This window comes from Candoia aspera, chromosome 9, assembly GCF_035149785.1.
Source record: "Candoia aspera isolate rCanAsp1 chromosome 9, rCanAsp1.hap2, whole genome shotgun sequence".
Taxonomy (NCBI): domain Eukaryota; kingdom Metazoa; phylum Chordata; class Lepidosauria; order Squamata; family Boidae; genus Candoia; species Candoia aspera.
In genome coordinates, this window is record NC_086161.1 from 17,412,344 (window position 1) to 17,439,986 (window position 27,643).

At 39.3% G+C, this 27,643-nt stretch overlaps 1 protein-coding gene across 1 annotated transcript in view; it reads left to right on the top strand.

Annotated features, from left to right (window-relative positions):
- The window catches only part of EBF2 (EBF transcription factor 2), a 233,625-nt gene that overhangs the window by 148,954 nt on the left and 57,028 nt on the right, over nt 1-27,643 (top strand). Inside the window, exon 7 of the mRNA XM_063311109.1 lies at nt 22,706-22,787. Coding sequence (XP_063167179.1) covers nt 22,706-22,787 — 82 coding nt within the window. The remainder of the gene's footprint in view (nt 1-22,705; nt 22,788-27,643) is intronic.

Consider the following 27,643-nt stretch of genomic DNA (forward strand, 5'->3'; position numbering starts at 1 on the left):
ATGATCTACTAATTTTTACCCTGTGCATTCATTTAAGGCTCAGTTAAAGCTTCCTTTCCTTATTCTTACAACTACATCATGCTATCTTCAGTAGAGGACACCATATGGACCTTCTCCCATCTGTTTTGAAATCACAAAGTACAAAGCAGTATGAGGCCAGATCACATTAGCTGCATGTGCAACATCCCTGGATCTCCTATTGTTTCTGGGTAGGGCTGGGAAGGAGTCCTCTTTGTTATCCCAGAGAACCACTGGAAGTCTACGTAATAATAAAAGAAAATTTGTTTTCAGTCTGTTCTTTGAAGATCACAATAGACAGAACTTTGTTGGGCACGTAAATAACAGCAATGGCAGGACTATTTTGATCATACCCCATGTAAGTTCACACTGATGCTGAAATGCCATGTAAATATTAAGACTGCAATGCTTTTATATTTGGGATTCAGTTCCACTGGGCATATAATAATTCTGCATAATAATCACGTATCCTTAGATAGATGAGATCTATCCACGCATTAGATATCCTAATCTTCTTATATATTGGGATGTTTCTGAAATTCTCAGCCAAGCCCTTTTCTAGCTTTTAGAGTTCTGAACTTCTTTTTCTAATGTTTTAAGCAGTCATTGACTCCAAAGACCCACTGTTCCCATTCCCTCCCTTAACACCCCCCTACCTCAAAGAGCAAAACATTGGCTGAAAATTGTCCAGCCATGAACCTTCTTGTGACATTACTGCATGACTACATTGTCTCTTCCCAATCCTTCAGAAGGTTGGGGGGACTGGATTTTGATCCCTCAATAATTCTCCACTCATTGATGCATAGCATAAGTTCCCAGGGCTATATGTGCCATCGAGTGTCCCTGGTGTGGTCTGTGCCCCAAAGTTCAACTACTGTAATGGTATGTGGGAATGACCTTGGGAGACTGGGCCCAGATTCACTGCCTAGGGAACAGTCAGTTAAGAGACAACATAGCCCACAGATGGATAGTGGTCAGGGCAAGCGGCTCAGAAGAGACCCTCCCTTATTTCTCAGGGGTAAAGGAGACGGGGGGAGAATTGTACTTTCAGACTTGCAAGATTCTGTTAATATAATTTTACAGTAAAGTAGAATTAGCAGATCTGGTCATGTTTCCAGTCTGGTCTACCAGGTAAGACTGACAACTACATTATAATTTTTAATGGGGAAATGATTACAATTAATATTTGGCTTATTTGTAAGCTGCCCAGAGTCACTTTTATAGTGAGATGGGTGTTGTATAAATTTAATAATAAAATAAATAAAAATAATCATATGATTTGTATATAATTACTATTTATTTATTTGTCAACTTTATCACTGCCCATCTCCCCCACACTGGGGGACTCCATATAATTATATTTAAATGAAATGGAATTTAGATTAGGTCTAGATTCTATCCATTTCTTTGTCTTGTTCTGCCTCTTTTTTTTTTTTTTAGTGCAACCCCATGTTACTTTTTGGCAGACCTCAGCCAAAAAAGAAAAGAAAGAAAGAAAAAAAAGAAAAGAAAAGAAAAAAGAAAAAAGAAAAAAAGAAAAGAAAATATATTATACACTTCTGCTTTATTTTGTTTGTATATTGCTAAAACACTGTCAAATAATCTTGCTCTAAGTGAACATTTGGGTGTATTGGGGTTCTTTGTGCATTGTGCTTTGCAAACACCCAGGAACACTTTGAAAGGATCTTAATGTAATTATACGAACAATCAAAACTTCAGCCATGAGTGCACACACAAGCTTGGATAATGTGGAAAGGAAGGAAAGTGTGCATGGTCTTAATGCCCAATTAATTTTATAACTTGTCCTGTTTAACCTGGAATTCAGGTGTGGTGGACTTTGGTAGCACAGAGCAGATTCACGAAGCCTGAAACAGAATGAAGGAAATTTGCTTAGCTTTTTTGGAAGCCTCTAGGTGGTTCTGATGTGATGAATAATGACCTCCAACTGGCCAAATGTGTTCATTCCTTAACCCACTCTGACAAAGAAGGCACTGAGTCCTTAGTCTAATTTCTCATCCAACAAGCTCTTCCTAATGACAATTCTACTCCCTTGCTGGCTGTCCGTTTGCCTTGATGTCTTGTTCTTCTAGCAGCTCCTCAATTATTGAAGATGTAAACATCTGGATGAAATAAACCAAGGAAATATCTAGCAAGCATTGCATGTAATCCAAAGCTTTTCTTTAACTCCCCCTCTCCACCTTCTTTTCACCTTAGATTTATGATTGGGGATGGGGGAGAGAGGAAACTGAACTAGGAATAGATTCCAAGTTTGCAGGATCCAGCAAAACTCCTAGAGTCCTAGCACTATAGTTTGAGAAACATTAAAAGATTTTGTTAGCAGCAGATACGGCACACTCAAGTAAGATATATGAGTATCACAGCAAAAGCCACTGTTGTCCCTTTCTGGAAGTGCAAGCTAAATATAAATATTCTCAACAAAGAAGCACACAAATACAATTTATAATGTTCCAGAAAGTAAAACAGAGATGAACAAACTTGGACACTAGGGTGTTCTAGAATGTGTTTGTGTGTGTGAAAAAAGGACAAGAAGGCAGCCATGTCTTTTTGTCCCCCCTTGTGGATGGGGGGAAAAACAAGCCACGTACAGCTCCCATCATTTTGTTTGCATGTATCCCTGTATAAATATGGGGAGAAGAGAGTTGGTTAAAAGCTTACATCATGAGGGGAAGAATTAGCAAGTAGGAGGATCAAACCAGCCTTCTGAAAAATTCCAGGTGACTCCTCAGCTGTTCAACTAGAACCCAGATACATCTGAGAAAAACGGAAGGCTTGCTGTGAAAATTTCATCCCCTCTTTAAGTGGATTTGCTTTAAAAAATTGTTATTGACCCAAACGATTCCACTTCCTTCAGTGTGGCCTGAATTGTAATCCTTAACAAAGGTTGACAGCCACATTGTTCTTTACAGTATTCATGCATCCCACATTTTTAAAATGGCAGGGAATACTCTGAAAAAACAACAACAACCCTTGCAAATATGTGAAAAATCTTGTGAGACTCACTAGAGCTCTGCACATTATATAATGAGCATTTCCCATAGAGCCCCAAACAGGACCCTTGTCATATCTATGCATGATTTACTATACTGGTTTTCCTTCGTTTCCATCAGGCATTGTGGAAAAGGGTGGGAATTAATTCTAGCATGTCCGCATATCATCTGTAATTGGATGATTCAATTGCTCTTGACAGAGACATACTGCAGGACGATGAACCTTTGATGCGATTTTCATGCAAAAGCTGCTGCCTTATTCCAACTGAGCCCATTAGTTCATCTAGCTTTACTTTGTTTACACTGGCTGGTAGCATCTCCCCAGGCTTGCTTAGAAATGCTGGAGAATGAATCACAGTCCTTCAGGGTGTTTGACTGTTCCATATTTTTCAGTGAACCAAAGTGATTTGTACTTCCTAAACTGATTCACAGATTGCAGCAGTTCCCCCTCCCCTCCTCTCTTATTATTCTGTTTCAATCAATATTCCAAAATACAGAGAAAAATAAATATTTTGCTATATGCATTTGAGATGAAAATGTATATATTTTAGGATAAAATGAGCAGAAATATGTATATGTATATGTATATATTTGAGGATCAAGTGGGAGCAAATGTCATTTTACAGGAAAAAGTGAGTATTCTGAGAATTTTTTAAAAAATGATGCTGAAGTGGAATAATGTAATTTGGAAACTGATCTGCCTACTAGCTCACATTTCAATGCAAGCTGACTGGATTCACTGCGCAAGCCAGAAATCAGTGTAATTCTCTGAAGAACAAAATAAATAAATAAAAGGCATACAAACCAGTAAAAGAGTGCTAAAAATGTGTGTGTTCATGGAAAGTATATTACATACATATTTTAAAAACAGCATGCAAAAATAATGTATGAAACGCACACCCATTTTCAGTATTGACTTCTGAAAAATAAGATGTTCAATAGGATAAAACCAAAAATGGAAAATCAGAAAGCAGGGAGAGAATATTGGCCATTTATCCCTCCCAATTTAGAAAGTTGTAATTTTTTTTAAAATGCTCAGAGGTAGCTGCTCTTAAACCATTTTTTAAAAAGAAATGTATTTTCTTTTTTTCGGGGGTAGTGGGGGGCCCAGGGTATATGTGTAAACATTTCTCCAATTTCAAGATCTAAGTCGCGTGTTCTTTTCATTAAAGACACCCCAAAGCTTAACGGATCCACAGTCCTTGCTATAAATGCCTCCTTTTTAGTGAGCACCGGAAACTGCGTGACGCTCTTACTTTGGACTCAACAATGGGCTGGATTTTACCCTCGCAAACTGTGCTTTTAAAAAAGTGAACTCGTTGGCTCACATGCTTCTTTGCGGCTAAGCTCTCCAGCATTAAAGTGATCCCCTTCATTCTAATTATTACTAAATACATCCAATACTAATGACACTTAATTGTTCCACTAGAACGCTCTCTGTTATGTTTGGCAGCCAGAACGAAAACAGTTCCAAATGCCACCAAAAGAACTTGTGGAAATGTAGCACATCCGGGGCAAATGCTTGATAATGTGCAAGGGTGTGTTAATATCACGTCATTTCTTAATGCCAGAGGATGATTTTGTGATCCCTTTCCAATTCAGTTCATGCTTAAGCAAAAATATAGTAAGGAGGAATTTGTTGGCAACTGAGGACATTTTTATCTGTGCCCCTGAAAATAATTTACTCCAGTGATCTTTAATTTTCTGAACTGTGTTATCTCCACATTGATCTTGACTTACCTCAATCTTTCCACAATGTTTGAATTTGTATGCAGCATCAAACAAAACTTTTTCACATACGGATATTTTTTTTTGGAACACTTACTTAGCAGTTTATGGAAAAAAGTGAATGATCTCATCAAGATTCTTACAAATTAAAAAAAATCTGTGCTTATTAATTATGCAGGATTAGTCTAATTATAATTCAGCAAATTAATTAGCGACAGAAGGTGTTCTGAAACATTGGAGTACATTTGCATGTTAAATGGAGAGGCTAGTCTGTAATATATGTAAATTTATGCATGGCTTCATAGTTTTAATTTAAAAATTTGCAGCTGCATATGGTATGGGAGCAGGTGAAAAGTCAGTTTTAGTTTAATGATGCTAACAAACATTGGACGCTGTCCTGTCTTCAGGAAGGAAAAGGCACCCATCTTGGCCACTCTATAAATCTGTCGTCAGAGTCTAATGTTACATCAGTGTTCAAACTCAAGGTCAATGTTGGTGTCAAAGTAGGTATAAAAACACCAACTCAACAACTATTTCAGAGATTAGGGGAAAATATATGTGGACCCAAGAATCTTGATTATAAATTGACTCCCTTAGCAAACGCATGCATATTTCTTTCTGTTTGATGGCAGTTTAGGGACTAGAACGGCTCTTGGCTTGTGTTGAAGCAAAAGCCTTTATCTGAGTGTTATATGCTCTGGCAGGTGTAAAATGGGTTGCTAACCTTGATTCTGTCTTTGGAATGTTCATGCCAGAGCTGCCTGCTCCCTGGGAGTTACGGGAAAGTTATTACCAACTTTGGAACAAGAGAGTCGAGAGCCTTTAATAGGTTGGCCCCACCATCTGGCTGCAATAGTAAAACCATTGGACCAGTCAATGGGTCTGTGTGTGAGGGTGGGGGGAGGCCGTTAGTGTAATCGGTGCTCAGTCTTCCAGAGAGATCTGGGGAAGAAGGGGGATTTACTCCCAAGATACAGGAAAGGTTGGGCTCTGTTGTGGATGGGCACAATCATTGCTGCTTGGGAGCGAGTGGGGTTTGCAAAAGGGGCTACTAATTTCTGCAACAACGAAGTTAAGCTTTTTAAACTAATGGGTGAGTGACTTTTTTCCAACTGGAAGCTGTGTTGTTGTTGTTGTTACTCATGCTGTTCCTCCAAATGATATTCTAGATTCCTACAGAGTGCATTAGCAAAATGTTCAGCTATTTTTGGTGGTTTGGGGAAGGTGAGGATACTAAAAGTGTACACATTTATTTTAGGCTTGAAAAAAAAAGGGAGGGAGGGAGGAAATGAATAATTGAAAAGCATCATTTTGCCACTAAATTTAGGCCAGTGTGAACTCTGTGGTCCACAAATATGGGTCTGGGGGTCTATATCTGACCTGCCAATTGCAAGTTGCTCAACTTGGCAATACCCAGTGAATAACAAGATATTTAATATTGTATGTCATGTGGCAATGTGCTTTTGCATTCCCCTTGTTAAATTTACCTTAGGAAAAAGAACTTCAAAGAATATGTGACATGTTTCCATCCTTGGTCTTTCTAGGCCAATAATATATCTTACTAGTAGCAAATCTGCATGGTCTCTACCAGAAATCTCTCCTATCATCTTTTATCTGAAAAGTCAAAATCCCTGCCATCCCTGAACTATACCACCAGCATAATATCAAGTAATGCTAGGATCTAGGTAGCATGTGTATAAAAAATGTTGAACTTGCTTATGGGCAATGCTACTTTGCCCCAAAGGAAGAAGATGCCCATTTTCACAGAAGTGAGGGGCATCTGGAAAATGGAAGATTCATTTTCTTCATAAGGTGGCATGGAGGTTAAGATGTGGACTGGAGAGATCCAGGGTTCAGTCCATTCTCAGCCATGGAAATTCACTTTGGGCCAGTCACTTTATTTCAGCCAAACCTACTTCACAGGGATGTTATTGTGGGGATAAAATGGAGGGATAGGTAAAGGTAAAGGTTTCCCTTGACGTAAAGTCCAGTCGTGTCCGACTCTAGGGGGCGGTGCTCATCTCCGTTTCTAAGCCATGGAGCCGGCGTTGTCATAGACACTTCCGGGTCATGTGGCCAGCATGACGACTCGGAACGCCGTTACCTTCCCGCCGAAGCGGTACCTATTGATCTACTCACATTTGCATGTTTTCGAACTGCTAGGTGAGCAGGAGCTGGGACGAGCAACGGGAGCTCACCCCGCCGCGCGGTTTCGAACCGCCGACCTTCCGATCGACAGCTCGGCGGTTTAACCCGCAGCGCCACCGCGTCCCTTAAAATGGAGGGATATCCCCAGGTAAATTAACTTGACTTTCTGGAGGAATAGCAGGAAACAGACAAATAGATAATAAACAAATAAATGAACATTTGCATCAATAGGTTTTTTCCACTGGGAGGGATTAGAACAAGAATTTTATCGTTGAGAAAAGCTTTCTGGACTTTTGTGTGTAAATATGAACCTGTCTGTTAAATTTAATGCTATGAATTCTGAAAGATTTCTCCAGAGTCTCCTTCACCAACAACTCTACTACCTATGTATCTTGGTGAATACCTCAGGATCTTTTGAGATCTTCCAGTGTGTGTCCTCTGAAACTGAGGGATACTCCTTCGCCCTTAGTTCCTAAGTAACTAAGATATTTAGCAGGGCTTTGCACTGCTTTGGATTCAATCTTCAAAAGGTCCTTTGGAGGGTTTGGATGTGTGGCAACAGTCTGCAACATTTTAAAGAAGCTACATCTTGAAAGAGTTGCATGATTCCTGGAAAAGATGTGGCTGCTTTCAGATGTTGCAAATAGGCACTATTTTCATGCTCCTGTGCACTACAAAACATCTTTTGGAGATTGAAGCTGAATAATTCTACTAGTTAACCTCCAGAAAACCCATTATTGTGGAGAGAGAACTTGCCAGAGGTCTTCTCTACATGGGAGCTACACAGAGATAGTAGCCTACCTTGTTCTTCCATCTGCAAAGCTCTGTTGCTTCATTCCTACTTTAATTATATAATGTGCCTCTTATACTACGCTAAGCCGTAATAAAGTTTGTTTGGTTTGCTTTAGTATGTTATGTGAATGCAACCACTGTCATTTGCAAATAACGGCTCAGGACGGAGCTGGTGGGAACCCAGCCAACTGTGGTTTAACGAGTAAATAATGGATTACGAAACCCTAGTGTAGTGTGATATGTGAACCAGAGCAGGCCTTGAAATTCTGGGATGAAATGAGCATACACAACCGCCCCCCCCCCCATGTCTGTATATTCTCATCTATTTGTCTGCAAGTTGGTAAAAAGTTTTCTGTGTGTGTGTACATGTTTATAATGGGGAGGTCCAGGGAGAGAAAAAGAAGGGAGCCCCTCTGTGAAATGCAAACTGCTCATATTTGCAAAGAGCTCTCCAAAGACTTTTTGGAAGAACATTTGCAATTACAAGCATGCTGTTAGACTAGTGTTTCATTTTCAAGGCAAGCCCATAGAGTTCAATTATTATTTTTATTAATGGTGTCAGATTTTCATTGGAGCGCAAAAACAAGGCAATTTTCCTTGGAGAGACTTTTCCTTCCAGCAAGTGTTAGAGTGGCAAATGACCATCTTTGCAACAAACAAGTGCCTGCATCTAATGAGGGATGATTAGTACAATATTCCTGCTAGAAAACAAGAGATGAAAACTCGAAAGAGGAGGGGGAAAAGAACCCCAACAATTATCCTGCTACTCAAGATACTTTCTTGTGTACAATATACTGTACTTTCTACAACATATTACTCTACATGAAAATGGGGTTGGGTTCTTTGTCAGCTAGTTTTGTGTGTTGTAGAAATATGCCACCGAGCTATTATCTTAGCATGTTGTGTGAACCACAGTAACACCTCATATGCTTTATGTGTACTGCAGTTGTCTTCTGTTAACTTTGATTTAGGTTTAGCACATTGTACGAATTTGGCTAATGATCTTAATAGATTAAAAATATCTTCCTGAAATAATATGTGCATACACAGATGTAAATATGCAGGGAAAGACATAGACAGAGAGAAATGGAATGCCAAGATTATTTTTGGGCTTAGTAAACATCCTTTTCATCCTTTTAAATTGCCTTTATATGTGTGTATTTGTGTGTATGAGTGAGTGAGAGAGAGAGAGAGAGAGAGAGATAAGGGGTTCTTATGTCAAGGCTCTCATTGGCCACACAAACTCCAGGGCACCATCTGACTGTTTGAGCTGATTGCCAGGCCATAACTGAGGAACTTCTGCAAATTCAAATGATCCATGGCTGCTGTAACCTTGACAGACTGTCCAGAGCTGCTTGCCCTGAAATGTGGAGCAGTTCGGGCACCCTTGATTTTCCTCTCTGTGTTGCCCTATAGCAATAAAGTTGACAGAGGGAGATAGAGAGCAAGGGGATTCTGTTTTTCAGACTTACCTATAGGAAAAATAAATGGATTTGTGGTGAAATATTTATGGATATATTTTATTTAAGGTTCTTAAAGTATCTAAATAGGAATGACACATTGCTTGCCAACATCTGCAGTTATATCTGAGGTGTCAGTACAAGAAGAGAAAAAAAACATTCTGCCAATTAAACACCCTGGATTTGTGGGCAAGAGAGTTGTTAAAGTATGTTAATTAGGGAGCTAGAAACCTGCCTTATGCCAGATAACACTTAGTTATCCCCAATATCTGGTCTGTAATAGTTCTAATCTGCTCTGCTACTGCCCCATGTTGCTGCTCCATCCCAGACACCCCCATGGAGGCTGTCTGTCCCACTTCACTTTCCTATCCTAAATTAACATTAAATTGCCATAGTAGCAATATTCCAGTGTAAGGTTGTTGGTTTTTTAAGAGCAGTTGATAGTGGTGGAAGAGCATGATGATGGGGACCTATCTAAGTCATAGGCCATTGTAGCCTATTCTAAACCTGGAAGTCTGAGTCAGATGAAGATGACCTAGGTAGAAGGCCACATTTCATGATTTTGGAGTGGCACTGCCTTATTCAGAAGCTCCATAATGTATGCCAATCCTAGGGCTGGTTCTTCAAGGATCTTGAGCAATCTAAGGGGTAAATCCTAGTGCCCAGGACTTTGTATTTAGTTATTTAGTTATTTAGTTATTTAGTTATTTAGTTATTTAGTTATTTAGTTATTTAGTTATTTAGTTATTTAGTTATTTAGTTATTTAGTTATTTATCCAATTTGTTCCTGCCCATCTCCTCCCATTGGCGGACTCTGGGCAGTTTACAACAATCAATTAAAACAACAATCATAAAATATACAGTATAAAATTACAATAATAAATAATATAAATAAGAGTAAAGATAAAAAGTCCAAGTGGCAAAAGAATCTACAAACAGTCCAAGTGTGGGAGGAGTGGTCCATAGCAGCCATCCCCATGTAGATCTATTCCCCTCTCCGCCCCAAGCGAGATGGCAGAACCAGGACTTCAGACTCTTCTGAAAGGCCAGGAGCGATGGGGCCAATCTCACCTCCGGGGGCAGCATATTCCACAGGGCAGGAGCTACTGCAGAGAAGGCCCACTTCCTGGGTCCCACCAAACTATTTCATCCTGGTTCTTTCATGAGCTTCTAACCTGAAATGATCCTGTTCATATTGTATACTCTGTTAGCTATGGGCTTCTGGTTCATTCTTTTACCTGGATGGTGCCTTTTCAAAATTTGGAACATTTCGTTGGAATGATGTTCTGTTCTCCTTTTACTTGAAAGAAGAAAAGGAAGTATTTCAGAGTGGCCCCAAAACATACTTTTCTTTTTCATTCCTTAGATTAAGCTCCCTATCATTCTAGAAATAATATATTAGTTATTCGCTAATTGATGTTTGCACATACTTACATAGACACCTATACGAAAATTTGTTCATTCATTCAGTCAGTCATTCAGTCAAATTGTATTTATATTAGCTATTAAGGATGGTATTATTGTACTTTATACTAGATTGGATTTTTGTTCAATAACTTATTAGAGGATACTTCATAAATAAAATCATGTATGTAGGGGTGCATGTAGGCATGGGTAGCCAAAGGTCACATGTCATATCCCAGCCTGATTTTTATGGCCTCTGGAATACCACAAGATTGTGCAATGAAAATATGGATGTTTAGCAATTACAGGGAAAATAGTTGTATAAAGCCTCTGCTTTGTGTTGTCCTCTCTCACAAGAGAACAGCAAAGTCCAGCCTTGTGTAGAAGAGTACTGAGAGTGCCTTAGAGAAGGTATTCAGTAGTGATTAGTTAAACATCAGCCCTAGAAGGGAGGAAGGGGTGAGAAAGAAACTCAAGATTGCTCTGCCTTCTTTCTCTTGGATATCAGTTGAGGGGAGGCGAGAGGGAACTTCAATCAGGCTTTCAAGATTCTGTTGTTATACCCTGCAATAATAAAGTATAGTTCCTTTAGTTCCTTGTGGAATCTGTTTCCTGACCAGGCTTATCTCAAAGGGCTGTCACCCTGCCCCTTCTGGAATTTCATGTCAGTGGAAATGGAGATAAAACGTCAGAAAAACCAAATAATGACCACATCCTGAGTTTTGTTGGCATCTTTGAAAACAAAATTGGTTCCAATGTGACATTCAGAAAACCCAATTTGTAAAGAGGAATTTAACAGGAGCATAATCCATTAACTCCTAGTATTCTGGCATGATTATGGAGCAAAACCTTGTTGTTTTGTCTGATTCTTAACTGGAATTCCCAATTTTGGGGAAGAACTATGAGGTGTGAATGAAATTAAACCTGGTATGCAGCCCTTCTGTCTATTTCAGGGTGATGAACAGTATATTTGTAGTTTGCTTTGGCTGCATTTCAGAAGCCCAAAGCCTATGAAAGTAGGTATGTGTTTCACTCATAGCACGTTGGTATGGACTTCTTGCTCACATAGCATAATGCCAAGGGCACCCTCTTTTCATCTATCATGTTCTAGAAGAGATAGGCTGTGGCAACTGAAAAATAGCTTCCGTGACCTTGCAAACTGTGTCCCTGATCATAACATCTGATCATAATACCAGCTGATAGTGAGAAGCGAAAGGGTAAGTTCAAAGAGGAGACTTCCGTTCTGGTAAATGTGTGCTTGGAGAGAGAGCAAATTTAGTCATCCAAATTAAAGAAGAGAATTTGATTCTTAAATATAATAATGATGTATGGAGCTATTCTTAAACACATCCATTTATTCCTTTGCACCAGGAAAGACCGTAAATTTTGTGGATTAACAGTTGCTAAACAGTTGCTAAAGGTAAAGAAATTACTTTTTGTTTAGATTCTCCTTAAGGTCAGCGTTATGCTTTCTTTTATGTTTTTTCTAGGGCAATTACGGAAATTGTATAATTTGTATGCTCAATCTTTCATATTCCCCATGATTTTGTAATAAATATTTCAAAGGCAAAGACAAAATATTACATAACCCCTCTCCTGTAATAACAGTAATAAATCAGGATCAACTCATATCTTCAAATCTTGGTTTGTTTTATTATTTATTTTATTTATGACATTTTTTCGTCCATAAGGTAAAGAGACAGGTGGGTTGCAAAACTCCCAAAATAAATGAATAAATAAAAACAATAAAACATGTCAAACTGTGGTTTAAGCAAATCATAGCTATCCAGTCTTGGATAATATGGGGAATATTGTCAATTTAAAATCAGAACCAGAGGCTTCTCAGCTTTTGGCACACAAAAGAAATGGAGAGAACAGTGAAAATAATGTTATGCAAAACAATTCTCCTCCACCTTTTTCTACCTGTTCTCATTCAGTTTGTTGAAAGAGAATTAGCTTTTGAAATGCCTTTCAAAGAAGAAGAGAATTTTGATGAAATTCTGGTGGGGGGAACGTGGCAGTTTTGTAATCATCAAGTGACAAAGTGGCTGAAAGGTGTTTGGGAATGTCCTGACTTTCCCTGTACTGTATTCCTACTTGTCCATCAAATTCTAAAGAAAGCCATAGGAAAAGAGTTCCTTTTGTTATGTTTTTCCAGTTTGGAAATTATGAGTTCCCCCTTTTTGGGGGAGATGGACGGTGATAGAAATTTGAAAAATAAATAAATAAATGAATGAGTAATAACACTATCGGCAGCAGCACCCTTGGCCATCTCCAACAATCAAATCAGCTCAGAAATAACAGCTGGAGAATTTTGAAAGAAATTATTGGGTGCCCAGAGAGGAAGAGAGAATACAGGTAGTCCTTGCTTAATGACCATTCATTTAGCAATGGTTTGGACTTGTGACGGTACTGAAAAAAACCGACTTATGACCGTTCCTCACACGACAGTAGCAATATCCTGTGGTCACGTGATTTACATTTTTGACCTTCCCAGCTGGCTTCTGGCAAGCAAAATCAATGGGGAACTGCATGATTTGCTTAACAACCACCACAAAAAAGGTTGTAAAACCAGGTCAGATTTGCTTAACAACTATCACTTAGCGTCTGAAGTTCCAGTCCCAATTGTGGTCATTTACTACTTGTAAAACAAAACAAAACAAAGCAAATGAAATGAAATGAAACATATCCAGTGCCCTCAATCCCTTCTCATTTCTCCATTGTAATAAACTTCATTAGATTTCCATAACCTGTTCTAGTTTACCCCCTTTTTTGTGGGGGGGGGGCTTTATTCAATTAAATAGAACAACAACAAAAACTAAAAGAAAGAATGAACGAAAAATAGAAAAAGAAAAGAAAAAGAAGAAAGAGCACAACAAACAATTATGTCTATATAAGGACTTCTTGTGTGTCTCTGTGTGTGTGTGTCTGTGTGTGTGGAATGTTATTTAAAAAAAGCTTTCTTGAATTGCCATTATTTATTTATTTAACATACTTATATGGCCAGCAATCTACCAAGGCACTCGGGTGGAGAACAAATAAAAATGACAATCACAATCTGTAATATTAAAATAGCAAAAAAGAAAGAGCAATTGAGCCCCCTGTGAATGCAGTCAAGAATTGGCCGGTGTCTGAGGATGGTGGGAAATGTAGTCAAAAACATTGGGACAACATTAGGCTGGGAAACCCTGATTTAATCCTATCCCCTTAAAACGCCTGAACGATGTCTCAAAACCAGCCATATTTTTCTACATATGATGAGCATTTGAGGCCAAACTGGGACTACACTTATGAATCAATATGGGCCGGCTAGTTTAAAATCCATGTTGATTGTTATGTGAGTTTTGTCCAGCAAGAAAAGTGATGGCTTTCTAATTATATACAAGCCATGAAAAAACTTTTCTGCCACTTTCCTATTATCCCTAAATCAGAATTCTGTGTTGTTAAGTTTGGCTTCTCTGCAAGTTATTTTTATTGTAATACCTCTAAAAAATATTAAAAGTTAACCAGATGTGGGTATGTTAAATATCCAGGTGTATGCACACAACTTTACTTATTTCGCTGCTTGGTTATAGGTAGTTAGAAACAGGCTGGAGGGAATGGACCATAAAGGGACAGGAGGGAGAGTGATATGGAGGAAAAAATCTTGTTCACATGCAAGTCTTTAAAGAAGCCCAAAGCCAGAGGAAGAGGTCTTATATTTCTACTGGGCTTTAAAGCTAATAAAGCATCAGGATAAGGCAGAATGTATGAGTTATGACTCATAAAAGCCAAACCTCTAAACATTCCATGTGACATAACATAGGGTGTTTTTAAAATTGATTAGCCAATACAGGTAGTCCTCGCTTAACAACCACTCGTTTAGTGACAGTTCAGACTTATGATGGTGCTGGAAAAAAAGACTTATGACCAGTCCTCAACCTTATGGCCATCACAGCGTCCTTGTGGTCACGTGATCACAATTTGGGCACTTGGCAACTGGTTCACACTTACGACAGTCACAGTGTCCCAGGGTCACGTGATCACCATGTTTTTACCTTTCCAGCCAGCGTCTGGCAAGCAAAATCAATGGGGAACCACATGATTTGCTTAACGACTGCTGCAAAAAAGGTCATAAAATCAGGTCAGAATCACTTAATGACCACTTTGCTTAGCAAACAAAATTCCAGTCCCAATTGTGGTCATTAAGTGAGGACTACCTGTACTGTACTGTACATAGTAATATATGGCTGTGAGAGCTGGACCATAAGGAAGGCTGAGAGAAGGAAGATAGATGCTTTTGAACTGTGGTGTTGGAGGAAAATCCTGAGGGTGCCTCGGACTGCAAGAAGATCAAACCAGTCCATCCTCCAGGAAATCAAGCCAGACTGCTCACTGGAGGGAATGATATTAAAGGCAAAACTGAAATACTTTGGCCACATAATGAGAAGACAGGACACCCTGGAGAAGATGCTGATGCTGGGGAGAGTGGAAGGCAAAAGGAAGAGGGGCCGACCAAGGGCAAGATGGATAGATGATATTCTAGAGGTGATGAACTCATCCCTGGGGGAGCTGGGGGTGTTGACGACCGACAGGAAGCTCTGGCGTGGGCTGGTCCATGAAGTCACGAAGAGTCGGAAGTGACTAAATGAATAAACAACAACACCTGTACTGATATAGTGACGAAGCATCACTTGCATTGATTCAAGGCCAGGATGGGCATTTTGGTCCTAATCAATATGTAATTATGCTTTTCTTTTTTAAAAGTATAATTACAGAAAGCCGTCCTTAACTTAAGCATTCTGTTAGAGATCCTGGATCATAAGTGGCTCCAGAATCATATTCTTTAGAATGGCATTTGAAGAAGTTGGTGGATCAAATTCCAAAGCTGACTCCTCAAGTTTGCATCACTCAGAGGAAGGAAGGAAGGAGGGAGGAATTTCAACTGGTGGTTCTGCTTTGCTCAATAGAAGGTGATAGTTATACCTCCACCTGAGCTGTTCCTGGAGATTTCAGGGTTAAATCTGGTGCCCAGATATAAAAGTTAGAAACTGGCTGCATTCTGTAGTAGCTGAAGTTTTTGAGCGATCTTCAATAGTAGTCTCACATATAACACATTGGAGTAATCCAGGTAAAGGGATATTAAGTATAAGCACTTTTTAAGGGGAGGAACAATGTGGGTTATTTCCCCAGACTTCATACAAATATGGTTCAGCATATGAAAGGATCAGGTGGATTGATATTTTTCATTCAAGGCAATCAACCTAGTAAATTAAAAATCTAATCCCAAGATTTATTTCAGTATTTGGGATTTTCCCAAATGTTCTTGCTTGCTAAGCCATTGACTTCCATTTTTTTAAAAAAACTTATATTGACTTAGGATGTGGTAAGATAAAAGTGAGAGGACTCAAATTAGCAGTATGCTTCCTGACCTCTCAGAGGTTTAAAAGGTTTTTTTCTAGAATGGAGTTAATGCCATTAATAAAATACGTAGTTTGGCATTAAGTTACAACCAACTTTAGCTTAACTGGGAGCCAAGCTTGAGCCATGAGAAATGAACCAGCCAAACAAACAAACAGATGAAGCTACTTGCTCATTTCTCTGTACTTCTGTGTCTGCCAACTCTCTTGTTTTGAGCCAGCCTTTCTCAAATTTTTGACTCTGGGGGAACCCTTGAAATATTTTTCAGGCCTCAGGGAACCCCTGCACATTTAGGCTCAAATATAGGCCAGAAGTTAGAAAATTATTATATTTGTTTCATGGGTAGTCCTGTATATATGTATTAACAATGTTCTTAAACTAAAAATAAAGAATGAAACTTACCTTTTTAATGTGAAGTTGCCCAAATTTGAAATAATTTTTTAAATAAATCATGATCTCCCAGGGAACCCCTAGTGACCTGTCACAGAACCCTAGGGTGCCATGGAACCCTGGCTGAGAAACCCTTGGGTGATCCATCAAGACCATAACCCCTTTGTTGGGATCAGATGTCAACTTCCTTCAATCTTGGTGGGGACACCTTCTTGTGGGCCTGGACCATTGGTTTCAGGAGTAGTGCCACTTCCATTACAGGGCAATGAGAGAGAATCCCCAGACCAATTTGGGGAAGGATATTAGCATTACTCTGGCTCCATCAGCAAGTTTAACTGTCTGTTGAGTCATTAGAGAGGGAAATTACATTTTGGATCTAACACTATGAAATTAAAATGTAAGATTCCCCACTTCTTAGATTGGAGATCAGGAAAGTGCAGGCTCTCCCTTCTCAGAGGTTGCCTGGTTCTACTTTTTAAGTCTTTTTCAACATCAGTTGAACAATGGAGCTCCAGAAGATTGCAAGAAAATGTTTCAATAGCTGTCATATGATGATATTTGTTTATACAGTATGAACCACAATGTGAAGTTAGTGCAGCATTGATAAGAAGGATAATTTACCTTTTCTAATCACCCCATTGAGAAATTCTATGGGGAAAAAAATAATGTTGACAATCGCTTCCGGATTATTTGCATGTTTTGCTTTGTTTTTGTTTTTAATGAAAATCAAAATTCATTTATGCAGTAAAAAAAAAGCAGAGCTGATATTTTCAAGAATTATTTATGTAATATATTGTATCATTTTAAAGATTTTTCTTCTTCCTCCCAATAACATTTGCTATTTATTGAAGAATAGTTGTAAATGAATCAGATATCTAATATTTCCTTTGTGTCTGTCTGTTGTTGTTTTTTTTAATTCATACTTTGGGAAGTTGACAAAACTAGAATTTTATTGAAGATATAACACTTTAATATGTGCAGGGACACATTTTTTCTCCCTTATTTTTTCATTTCTTTTGTGTTCTTGTGTGTGTGCATGTATGTTTTATTTTCTTGTTGGTAAACCTTGGGCAAAAATATATATCTTTCTCCTTTAAAGTTCTAATTCAAAGCATGAATGTGTGAGTTCTGGAGGGACTTTGGGACTGCGGTAAAAATTCGTTGTCATAGTAACAGAAAGGGAACTAGGCTTAGCTCACCTGGGACTTTAACTTACTGCAAAGCCTTTTTTTTTTAGACAAGCACTCAGCTAGGGAAATAAATAAATAAATTGTTCATTGAGTTCCCAGCTGACTTTCAATGCCCACCCCTCCTTACAACTGTTCCACTCTTCTATAAATGCATTTTATTTTGTCCTGCAGCCTTCATAAATTTTCTGTGTCCCAGTTAAATCTGTGGGCTTTTTCCACCCCCTTGCAATTTAAATGTACCACTAAGATGCCAGGATAATCTCTCTCTCTCTCTTTTTCTCTCTCTCTGCCCCTCACCTCCTTTTCTCTCCCCCTCTCTCCCTCTTGCACACCCCATTATCTCTCATGAAAATATTTCCAAGTACAATAGAGAAAAGATAGTCCTAAACAAACAGAAAGCTAAACATATTCTCTGCAGCATTTTGAATTTTTTTTTCCAGTGGCATCCGTTCAACTGGTTTTTGTGGCTCTATTTTGGCAAAGTTCAGTTAAAAAGTAAAGGCTCATTTGAGACCATTTCTGTCTAGTTTTCTTGGGAGCAATACAGATGTGGTTAGCCACTGATTTTTTCCAGAATGTTTTTTGAGTTCCCAATCTAGCCTAAAGTCTTAGGATTGCGTGATAGTGTCTCTTCCGAGTTCTAACCAAGCTTGACCTTGCTTAGCTCCTGAGCCCAGAGTGGGTCAGCCAGACCCCCTGAGGCCAAGTTCAGTTTCACATTTGCCTAGGCATAGCTAATATAGCACAGGATTGTAGGTTACAAAACAAGATGCTATTCACACTTTAGCCTCATTGCTCCTCTTATTATGTGAATAATTTTCTATTGTGTCAGTTAGAGATATTACATCCGGACCCCAAATTATGGAATAATCTACACAGCTTATAACTACTGGAGAGCATCCAATTTTTTTGAAACACATGTTTACTGTGGATATATTTATGCATGTAGCAGTTGAGAAATTAATGGTCAAATCCTTAAGTCTGTAAGATGTCTTCTTTTCCTCTCCCCCACCCCACCAATCCTTGCTCATTTTCAACTTTTGGATCATATTGTGTCGCTACTATGTCTAGGCATGATGCTTTGAGATTTTCCCAGGCCATATATTTAATGAAAAAATGGCACTTCAGAATACAAATCCCTGTAGCCCAAGCGATCCTCAAACAATGGAGCTTCAATTGTCATGGCTTGTCTTGGCTTTTGTTGAAAATCTAAAAGTCTCCTTCAAGTTCATTTTGACTCCTGGGAACCACATGACATGTCCATGGCAGCAGTATGAAAATGGTTTGCCATTGATCTCATCAATTATTTATTTTTACTTCCTAGTCTAGCCTCCCTGGATTTCCTGAGTTTCTTCCATCTAACCAGGTCTGCCCCTGTTTAAGTTCTGGGGGAATAACCATGTTTGGCTAAATATATCCACCTGCTTGAGTCAGCTCTTGTCCAGTTTTCCTTTAATTTTTACAGAGTAGCTTACAGAGCAAAATTACAATCAGTTGTGCCCAACATTTTCCCACTATATTTGTCTCTAGCCAGTCTTCCCCAACCTGGTGTTCTCTAGATGTTTGAGGTGGTACCTTCAGAATTTCCAGCTGTCTAGAAATTCCATGAGTTGCACACTTAGCACACCTGGAAGGTGTGAGACTGGGGCAGGATGATCAAGGTAGATAGACCTGAGACTCCTGGGAAATTAAGATGCCAGGGACAGCATAACTCCATGCATCCATCCTGGTCAAAAAGAGGAAAGTCAGGAGAGGAAAGATGTAGTAATAGCTATGTGATCCCACTGATAATGGGATCTCTCCGAAAAACCTTACATGCAGAGATGTTGAATGATGACAAAATATAATACAGTGAGTTATTGGGAAGAAGCTGTCTGTTCTTCTGGATAGAAAATATTTCAGTATTGTCCATTTTCATATTGCTCTGTGTTTAAAGGACACAGTAAGTAGCTCTGCATCTGGCCTTTTGAAAGCAGTGCTCTCAAGGTCTTGTCTTCATCTACTCCCTTTTATAGCATTTGTCCTTGAGCAGATTCGTTGAGCAGATTCGTTCACAGAGTGGCGAAACCCAGCGGGAAACCTAAAAAGAAAAAAACAGGATCAGCTGATAGGCGGCGATCAAAGGGTGAGCCAATTGGCTCCTGCCTTGAAATGGAGGGAAGAAAAGAATGTAAAAGCACGGCCAGAGGAGGAATGGCTTGTTGGGGACAACTATTCAGGAGACTCCCCAGCCCAGCCAAAGGAATCACAAACAAAGGAATCCAAAGATTCCCAGCCTGAGAAAACCAGAGAAGTCCCTGCCTGCTGATCCAGCCCGTCGCCTAGCCCTGCCCCATTTTGCCATCCAATGTCCTGTTTTTGTCTCAAGGAAATATGGACCAACATTTCAGCCTCTTGGAGGACAGCTTGGAATTTGCTCAAGAACTAAATTAGCTAAGGGCCCCAGTGTTCTAACTCAACCTACCCTTGATTTACAGTACCTCCCTGCTACTCAGAACAAATGTTCTCCAGACAGTTGACCATAAAGTGTAAGTACTATTAGAAAAAGTAAAACATCTATAATAAAATTTAAATTAGGTTCAAATAAGCAGACTAGAACCAGAGGTTAAAAAAATAGGTGGAAGGAGGCAGTTGCAAATATTATTTGTGCAAGAGCTAAAAAGCCGTAAAAGGCTTTAAGACTGAATAGCTTGGACATGTAAAAACATCTTCAGCTGGCTTCCAAAGGTCTGACCATTGATCCTGCATATGATGAAAAGAAATATGCTGTATGATCACAATCCTCTTCATATTTACTAGCATATTTTCAATTCACTCTTGAACTTAGGAAATTCAAATAATTGTGTATGGTTCTTCCCATCCTATTTTTAAATTACAGCTTAACTGTTAGTAACTCCAAGAATATATCCATGTATTTTTCAAGGCAGGGGGCTTACTACTGTCTTCTTCCAGGATGTTTCTTCAACTTTTTATGTCCGGTCTATAGCCATAGCAGTCCTTGGAGGTCTCTTATCCAAGAACTAACCAGGTCTAAGCCATCATTTTTTTTAGCCCAGACAAATTTGACCAGGTGTTACCATGTGTTGAGACTCTTCCCACTCTTCTTTATCCCTACCAAGATAATGCCTGGCCTAAGATCAGCCCATAGATTTCCTGCTGGGAATTTCAGTCTAGGATTCATCTATCTTAATCCAACATATTTAACATTTCAAATTAGCTCTTAAGCAGGACCACACCCAATTCCCACACCACAAATCTGCATTGCCCATGTTGTGTGAATATTCAACCAATGAGGAGAAAGTTGCATACATACAGATAGTAGTGTGGTGGTTAAAAACCTGAAGTTGAGAATACCAGGTACAAATCTCTAACAACTATAGAGTCAAGAAGATAAATTTAGAAGGGGAGTATTATATATGCTGCCTTATAGCACAACATAAGGCAACCCTCTAGGATATATGTGGGAGGAAGGCTCTGTGAGCAGCTGATGTATGAATTCCTATCATTTAAATTCCCAGAAGTCTTGTAAAATGACTTAAAGTGAGATGCAGAGATTTGCTCAAGGCTACTTAATGAGCATAATATGCTATGTAGAAGTTTAACCCTTTGCCCCTGGCAGGGACACTCAACATCCCATCCACTGTACCATCTTGGATATCACTGATGTTTCTTCATATTATCTTTCCTTCATATTATGCATGCTTCTTTGCTAAATTTTATGAAGCTCAAGAAGGAAACAAAAGAACATTTTCCAGAATGTGCATGGGATGGAGGTAGGAGAAAGAGTTGGGAGTATGTACTGAAAAACATTGCGCATAGTAGGAGAAAATGTTGCCAAAATGCCTTATTCCATTAGGGAAAGTTGTCTGTAAAAATGAGGATACATGAGAAAAAAATATGTATAAAAGTAGGAACATTTCATACAAAATGGTGTGTTGACTGACTGATGCATTTGAAAAAAAGAATGCATAGCGGAAAAGTGTATATTAGGAGAAATCGTGACAAAAAATACCCCCCGTTTTTGCTGGGACTTTTAAAAATATGTGCATTGATGTGGAAGTCTGACAGAATGGTAATAAGATTTAAAAAAATATTAAAGTGGCCAAACCAAATTCAGCTATATGGCCAGTTCCAGATCTTAACTTGAGGGACTTGAACCTTGTAAATAGATTTTGCACTTACTCCCCTACCCTGAAGAGCTTTACAACTGAATGACACCTCTGAAAACATCTCTATCATTAAGATGAATGTACCAAAGCATCCTGATGGAGTTCTAGCTGTGCTGTGGACATTCATTGAGAAACTCAGTTTTTCTACAGAGTACAGGTAGTCCTCACTTAATGACCACAATTGAGACCAGCATTTCAGTTGCTAAGCAAAGCGATGAGCTGGGAAGGTCGAAAATGGCAATCATGTGACTTCAGGGAAGCTGTGACAGCCATACGTGCAAGGAATGGTTGCAAGTCATTTTTTTCATAAGTTAAGCAAATCACTGTGAGCATTAAGCAAATCACGTGGTCATTAAGTGAATCACACAGTCCCCCATTGATTTTGCTTGCCCAAAACTGGCCAGGAAGGTAAAAAAATGGCAATCATGTGAACACAGGATGTTGTGATGGTCATAAATGTGAACTAGTTGCCATGTGTCCAAATCGTGATCACGCGACTGTGGGGATGCTGCTATATCATAAGTGTGAGGACCAGTCGTAAGTCTGTTTTCCCAGCACTGTTTTAAGTCCAAACTGTCACTAAATGAATGGTTGTTAAGCAAGGACCACCTGTAATGACTGAATGCCCTTTAAACTCAGGGAAGAGGGAACGAAAGGTTCGTAGTGCTTCTTATTATGTTTACATGTGTATGTGTATATATAAATTTATTTTCTTTCTCCTGGCATGCATTCTAACTTCCCTTATATGACTTCAGGGTTACAAAGCTTGTAAGAATCTCTGGTTCCCGATCAGTTCAGTTCTTGCTTTACAGATGCAGCCAGAAATGTCATTTTAATCTGTTTTAATTGACAGTCTCCTTTTAAACAGTCAGTTGATATTCCCCTGATGGTTCCAGCCACAGGGCACAAACACACTGGCACAAAGCAACGAAATGATATCAGACTTTAATTTCTTAAAACAGAAGATGTCATGCACGTTATCTTTTCTCTCCCTGCAGATTCTTCTTAAAATTCTTCCTCAAGTGCAACCAGAACTGTTTGAAAACAGCCGGAAACCCTCGAGATATGCGACGGTTTCAGGTAAGTGATGTGGGATGTGCTGTTAAGTAAGTAAGTTGTCTGTTTTTTTTTTCCAGCAGTGTCTCTGTTGCTCATCGCTGACGCGGCAGGTAATAAACAAGATGGCAGTAAATGATAACCCCCATCATAGATTGTGAAAGGTTTTTGTTCTCTGGGTTTGTCATGTTCAATCCTTGCTCCCGCCCTTTTTTGTGGGTGGGGGAATCCCCAAGAGATGAAGAGGTACCGCACCAACTGGAGATGTATATTTGATTTGACACTCCGAAGCAAGATGCCTGCATGTAGCAGGGTCCGCACACCAGGACCTTAGAGGTTTCCACATTGTTCAGAGCAACCCTATTTACGTGCCAGGGACCACTTCCACAATCTCCCATTCAGGCTTGATCCCAACTGCAGCTGTTCCAGTCCTGGTCACTTTAAAAACTCTCCATACTAAAGGCAACTAGGCCCATGGGACTGCGACCCAGCTGCTTTTCAGGAATATCTGCCACCAGCTTCATCATAGCTGACGCTGATGTATTGAAAATACTGGCTAATAAAAACACAGGAGGAAGTGAAGTGCTCAGGTTGGAAACACCGTGGAGGGAGGCAAGAGGGCTGATGGGATGTAAGCACTAAATCTTGCTTCTCTTTCTGTCTCTTTTCCACCCCCTTAATTGTTTAAGGCTGGGTTGCACAGATGTGAAACTTTTGCAGCAATTTTCTCCCTTCCCACTGTAAACGGCTCTGAACTGTCCACAACTCTTTTTTGCTAAGTCTGTCTACCCTTGCTTGATAGTCCTGCAGATCTCATGAAAAGTGAATGTGGAGTCTTGCTAAAGGCAGGCCAGTGTTGCAGGGAAGAAGGAGACCCACTGAATCTTTTAAAAAGATCTTTTAAAATCTTCTAAGATTTTAGCTTTGTTCCATTCCATTCTACAAGACGTGCATCAGTTACTTCTACGTTTCCATATCTGGTAAGGCTTTCTTCATTGAAATCTCATCATTTAATATGCAAATATCATGAGATCTCAGGGGAAAATGCCAAAAAGGTGGGTTTTGTCAGTGCAGGAATTATATAGAGTCCCCTTTTGGGAGAGATGGGTGGTGATATAAATTTGAAGAATAAATAAATAAATATACAGAGTTAGAAGAACCTCCCTCCCTTGGACACTGTCTTCCTGTCAGCCCAATGCCATATTGGTCAGGTCTACTTTTGTTCTAATAGTACAAAAATAGTATACTAATAAGTCTAATAGTAACAGAATCTTGCAGGTCTGAATATGCTTACCCCTTCCTCACTGTGTCTTCATGTGAATTAGGGAAGAGCTTGCCTGAGATGTTTTCTCAATTTATTTTCTTGGCCTGGGCTCAAGCCCCTCTTCTCTGACCGTCGCTTTTTTAGCAGCTCGTCCTCCTGCCCTTCAAGACCATTCCCTATGCCTCTACCTTTTCTCACCCTGCGCATATAAATATTGCACAGAAATCTGCAATATTTATAGGTCAGTGACATGAAAACTTCTATTAGGCTTGTATAAGGTGGTTGTGCTATACCTCAGCGAGGCTCTTCGTACCAGGAGGTGTCACAATTTGCTTCACTTGCACAAGAAAGCCTCTTCTAACACTGCCAGCTGAAAGAGAATGTAGGGTCAAGGAGAACCCAGACTTTCATCTAACATGCTCAAAGATTTGCGCAGCCCTAATGGTTAAACTGCATCTCTGCATAAGAGCTAGATGTGAATAATTTAGGCAATTGTTTATCCTCTTCTCTGAAGATTCATTTTGGTTTTTGGGGAAAGCAGAAGGGGCTGTGCAGTGCTTTGGATGCAGTTTCCAAAACTGCTTTGGGACCATGAAACTATGACCAGAGCATCTTCTGCAGGGCCTTAATGTCTTTTCCTGGGCTCACATGGTATTAGAGGATAGCAGCCGTAAGATCCTGGGAAAAGGCCTGATTTAGGCGAGTGTTATAGTCACAACCCCATGTGTTCCAAAGCTGTCTGGGGCAACTGAATCCTAAGCACTAAACAGTGTTACCCATGGACAAAACAGAAACCAGAATCTTCCCTACAAGGACTTTTTTTTTTTCCTTTGAGAACTTTTATATCCCCTAATCCTGCTAATACCTCCATCTTCTCCATGGATACTGTGCTTTTAACTACATAAGAGTTTGCACTTTGTTGTTGAGTATAAAGTGAACAAATGCTAAAAAGCTTTTGATCTGAAGGATCTGGTAGGCACATGCACATTCTGTTACCTTTCATCCCTGTACCAGCCCTCAGCATCAACAAAAACAAATAATGTGTTTAATGGTTTTGATTCAGGTTACAGAGGACACTTGTCAATCCAAGAAATGAAATACCCCAGAACTGATGAAAGATACAGATTACATCAGGGCAGACAAGAGGGATAAAAGGGGATGTAGCTTCAAGTCTTGATTGAATGAAGCTGTTTTGATAACAGTGTAAAATAAAATGATTGGGTAGAATTAATCTCAGAGCTAGGTCATTTTCAGTGCTTGACATTATATATATGTATGTGCACACATGCATACAGGTAGCCCTTGCTTAATGACCACAAGTGAGACCGGAATTTCTTTTGCTAGGTGAAGTGGTCATTAAGTGAATCCAACCTGATTTTACAACCTTTTTTGTGGCAGTCATTAAGTCAACTTTTTTTCCCCCCCAATATACTTACCAGATCCAAATCTAGTATACTTACTAGATTTAGGGCAGGAACAGTATATTTCTTGCCTTCCTAGCACTTAGAGATACGTGCATAACTTTATACAGTTGGAAGGATCTCAGTGTTGGAAGGAAGGAAGAAAGTAGAAAGGGGATTGTAGCTCATAGAAAATAGAGGGACTCCCAGCTCCAAAGAGATTTTATGTCCCTGCTTTAACTCCCTGTTCAATATAGAATAATTAAATATTTGAGAGAAAGGAGCTAGTATCCATGAGGATGCTGAGAATTGTAACAGTAATGGTGGATCAAACCCTGTCCCTAGTTTTAGCTCTCGCACATTGGGAAGAATCCATAACATTGGCTGGGCTCCCGCAATGCATAAAGCTAATATGTAATTAATTCATGGATCAGAGTGTCACACAAAATAGGTATATGTACACATTTCTCCCAGGTTAAGCAGGATTGTATTCAACAATGGCTAACATACTAATTTCTGTGCACTTGGAAAAAATGAGGGAGAACTCCAGCATTAAAAATGTTTTTAAGGATATTTGGGTTCAGTGATGTGGGATGAGGTAAGGTCCTATCAGAATTTGAAATGAACCTATTGTTCTTCAGGTTCTACCAAAGACCATCTTGCTCAAGGGCCTTCCAAAATCTAACACCACCTTTTTTACATAATCTCCTTTATTATAATTGTTACTGAATGTTGTCTACAACTAATAACTTATTACTTCCAGATTTGGGAGGAACTAGAATCACATCTAGGCAAGACTTTGGATTCAACTCTCTTTTGACCATGATTTAACCTCACCCATTGTACAGCCTCCAAATAAATAGAGAGTGTTAAAGATGAGCTAATCCTTATTAACTAATCTGTGCACACTCATAAAGACAATTTATCCTTTATTTTATCTCTTCCTCCTAACAGCAGAATCCCCACTAATATATCTGGGAAACTTGCCAGAAAGAGGGGAGAGAGGAAGCAGAAAGGAAAAACGCTATGGGTCATCTTTCTCCTACTTATTGTCATGAGTACTGGTGGTGAGCAGGAGGGGGCCCCTATCCAGGGGGGAAAACGCATGCGTAGTTTAAAGACTTTGAGCTGTCATTCAAAGAAACCCAGAACAGACCCACCTTGAGTTTTGGGGTTTATCTGTCTGGGTTTTCCCACGCTTCTTCAGTTTGGTAGGATTTTCTGTCTACAATAGCAGTAATAAAACACTAGAGACTTCCTCCTCGTCTTGCTGTGGTTCTTGCTTAGTCAGGACACTTACGTTGCATATACATATACATATACATATACATATACATATACATATACATATACATATACATATACATACATATACACAGTATACACACGCACACACATACATAATCACATACACTCATTGAGTTTAGCCAAAGTAGAAAATCACATTAGTATAACTGTACAGTTATAAAGAAGAATGTACACTGGGCATTTCATATTGCTTCCAGATGTTGGATGATTTTACCTCCTCCCAACCAGAGTTGTATGCAAAGTTTCTTATTCAGAATGGGGAGAATAAGTTCACCAATTTTTTCCAAGTGAAAGAGGAATTCTCCAACAATCCTCTCTTGTGATGTTCACCTATAATAATAAGGACCTTAGCCCAGCTCCCCACACTGGTTGATTTTCATTTCTGCCCTTCCAAATAGCAGTAATATCAATTGCTTTAGCAACCAGGTTTTTTTCTTTATCCAAAATCCCTTGACCTGTCGTCATTCCAAAGGAGACAAAAGTGACCAACTCCCAAAGAAAAGATCGGATATATTCAGGGAAATTCCAGCAGAGTGGACTGTTTTTTTCCCCAGGGATAGCAAATGAAAGAAAACCCTCATAAATTTGCTCAAAGTACTGTCTTTGATGAAATGGTGAAGGACCTCTACTTTGCATTATAGCAGGGAAGGAATCAATTTCACCAACTTTGATGCACTTAGTAGAGGCATTAGGGTGTGTTCTCTCAGGATATGTCCACTTATCAATGAAATGGCTTTGGAATACATCGACTCCATTACTCTTGGTAGCTGCTGGGGCAATTGCATATCTTCCCTCCCTCCCTCCCTCCCTCTCTCCCTCTAGTAGAAAATTCAGATAGTTAGGTGCAAATAAAGCTAGTGAATGATCTGGACCAACCAAAAATACTAGAGGGACTTCTGCATCTGGGA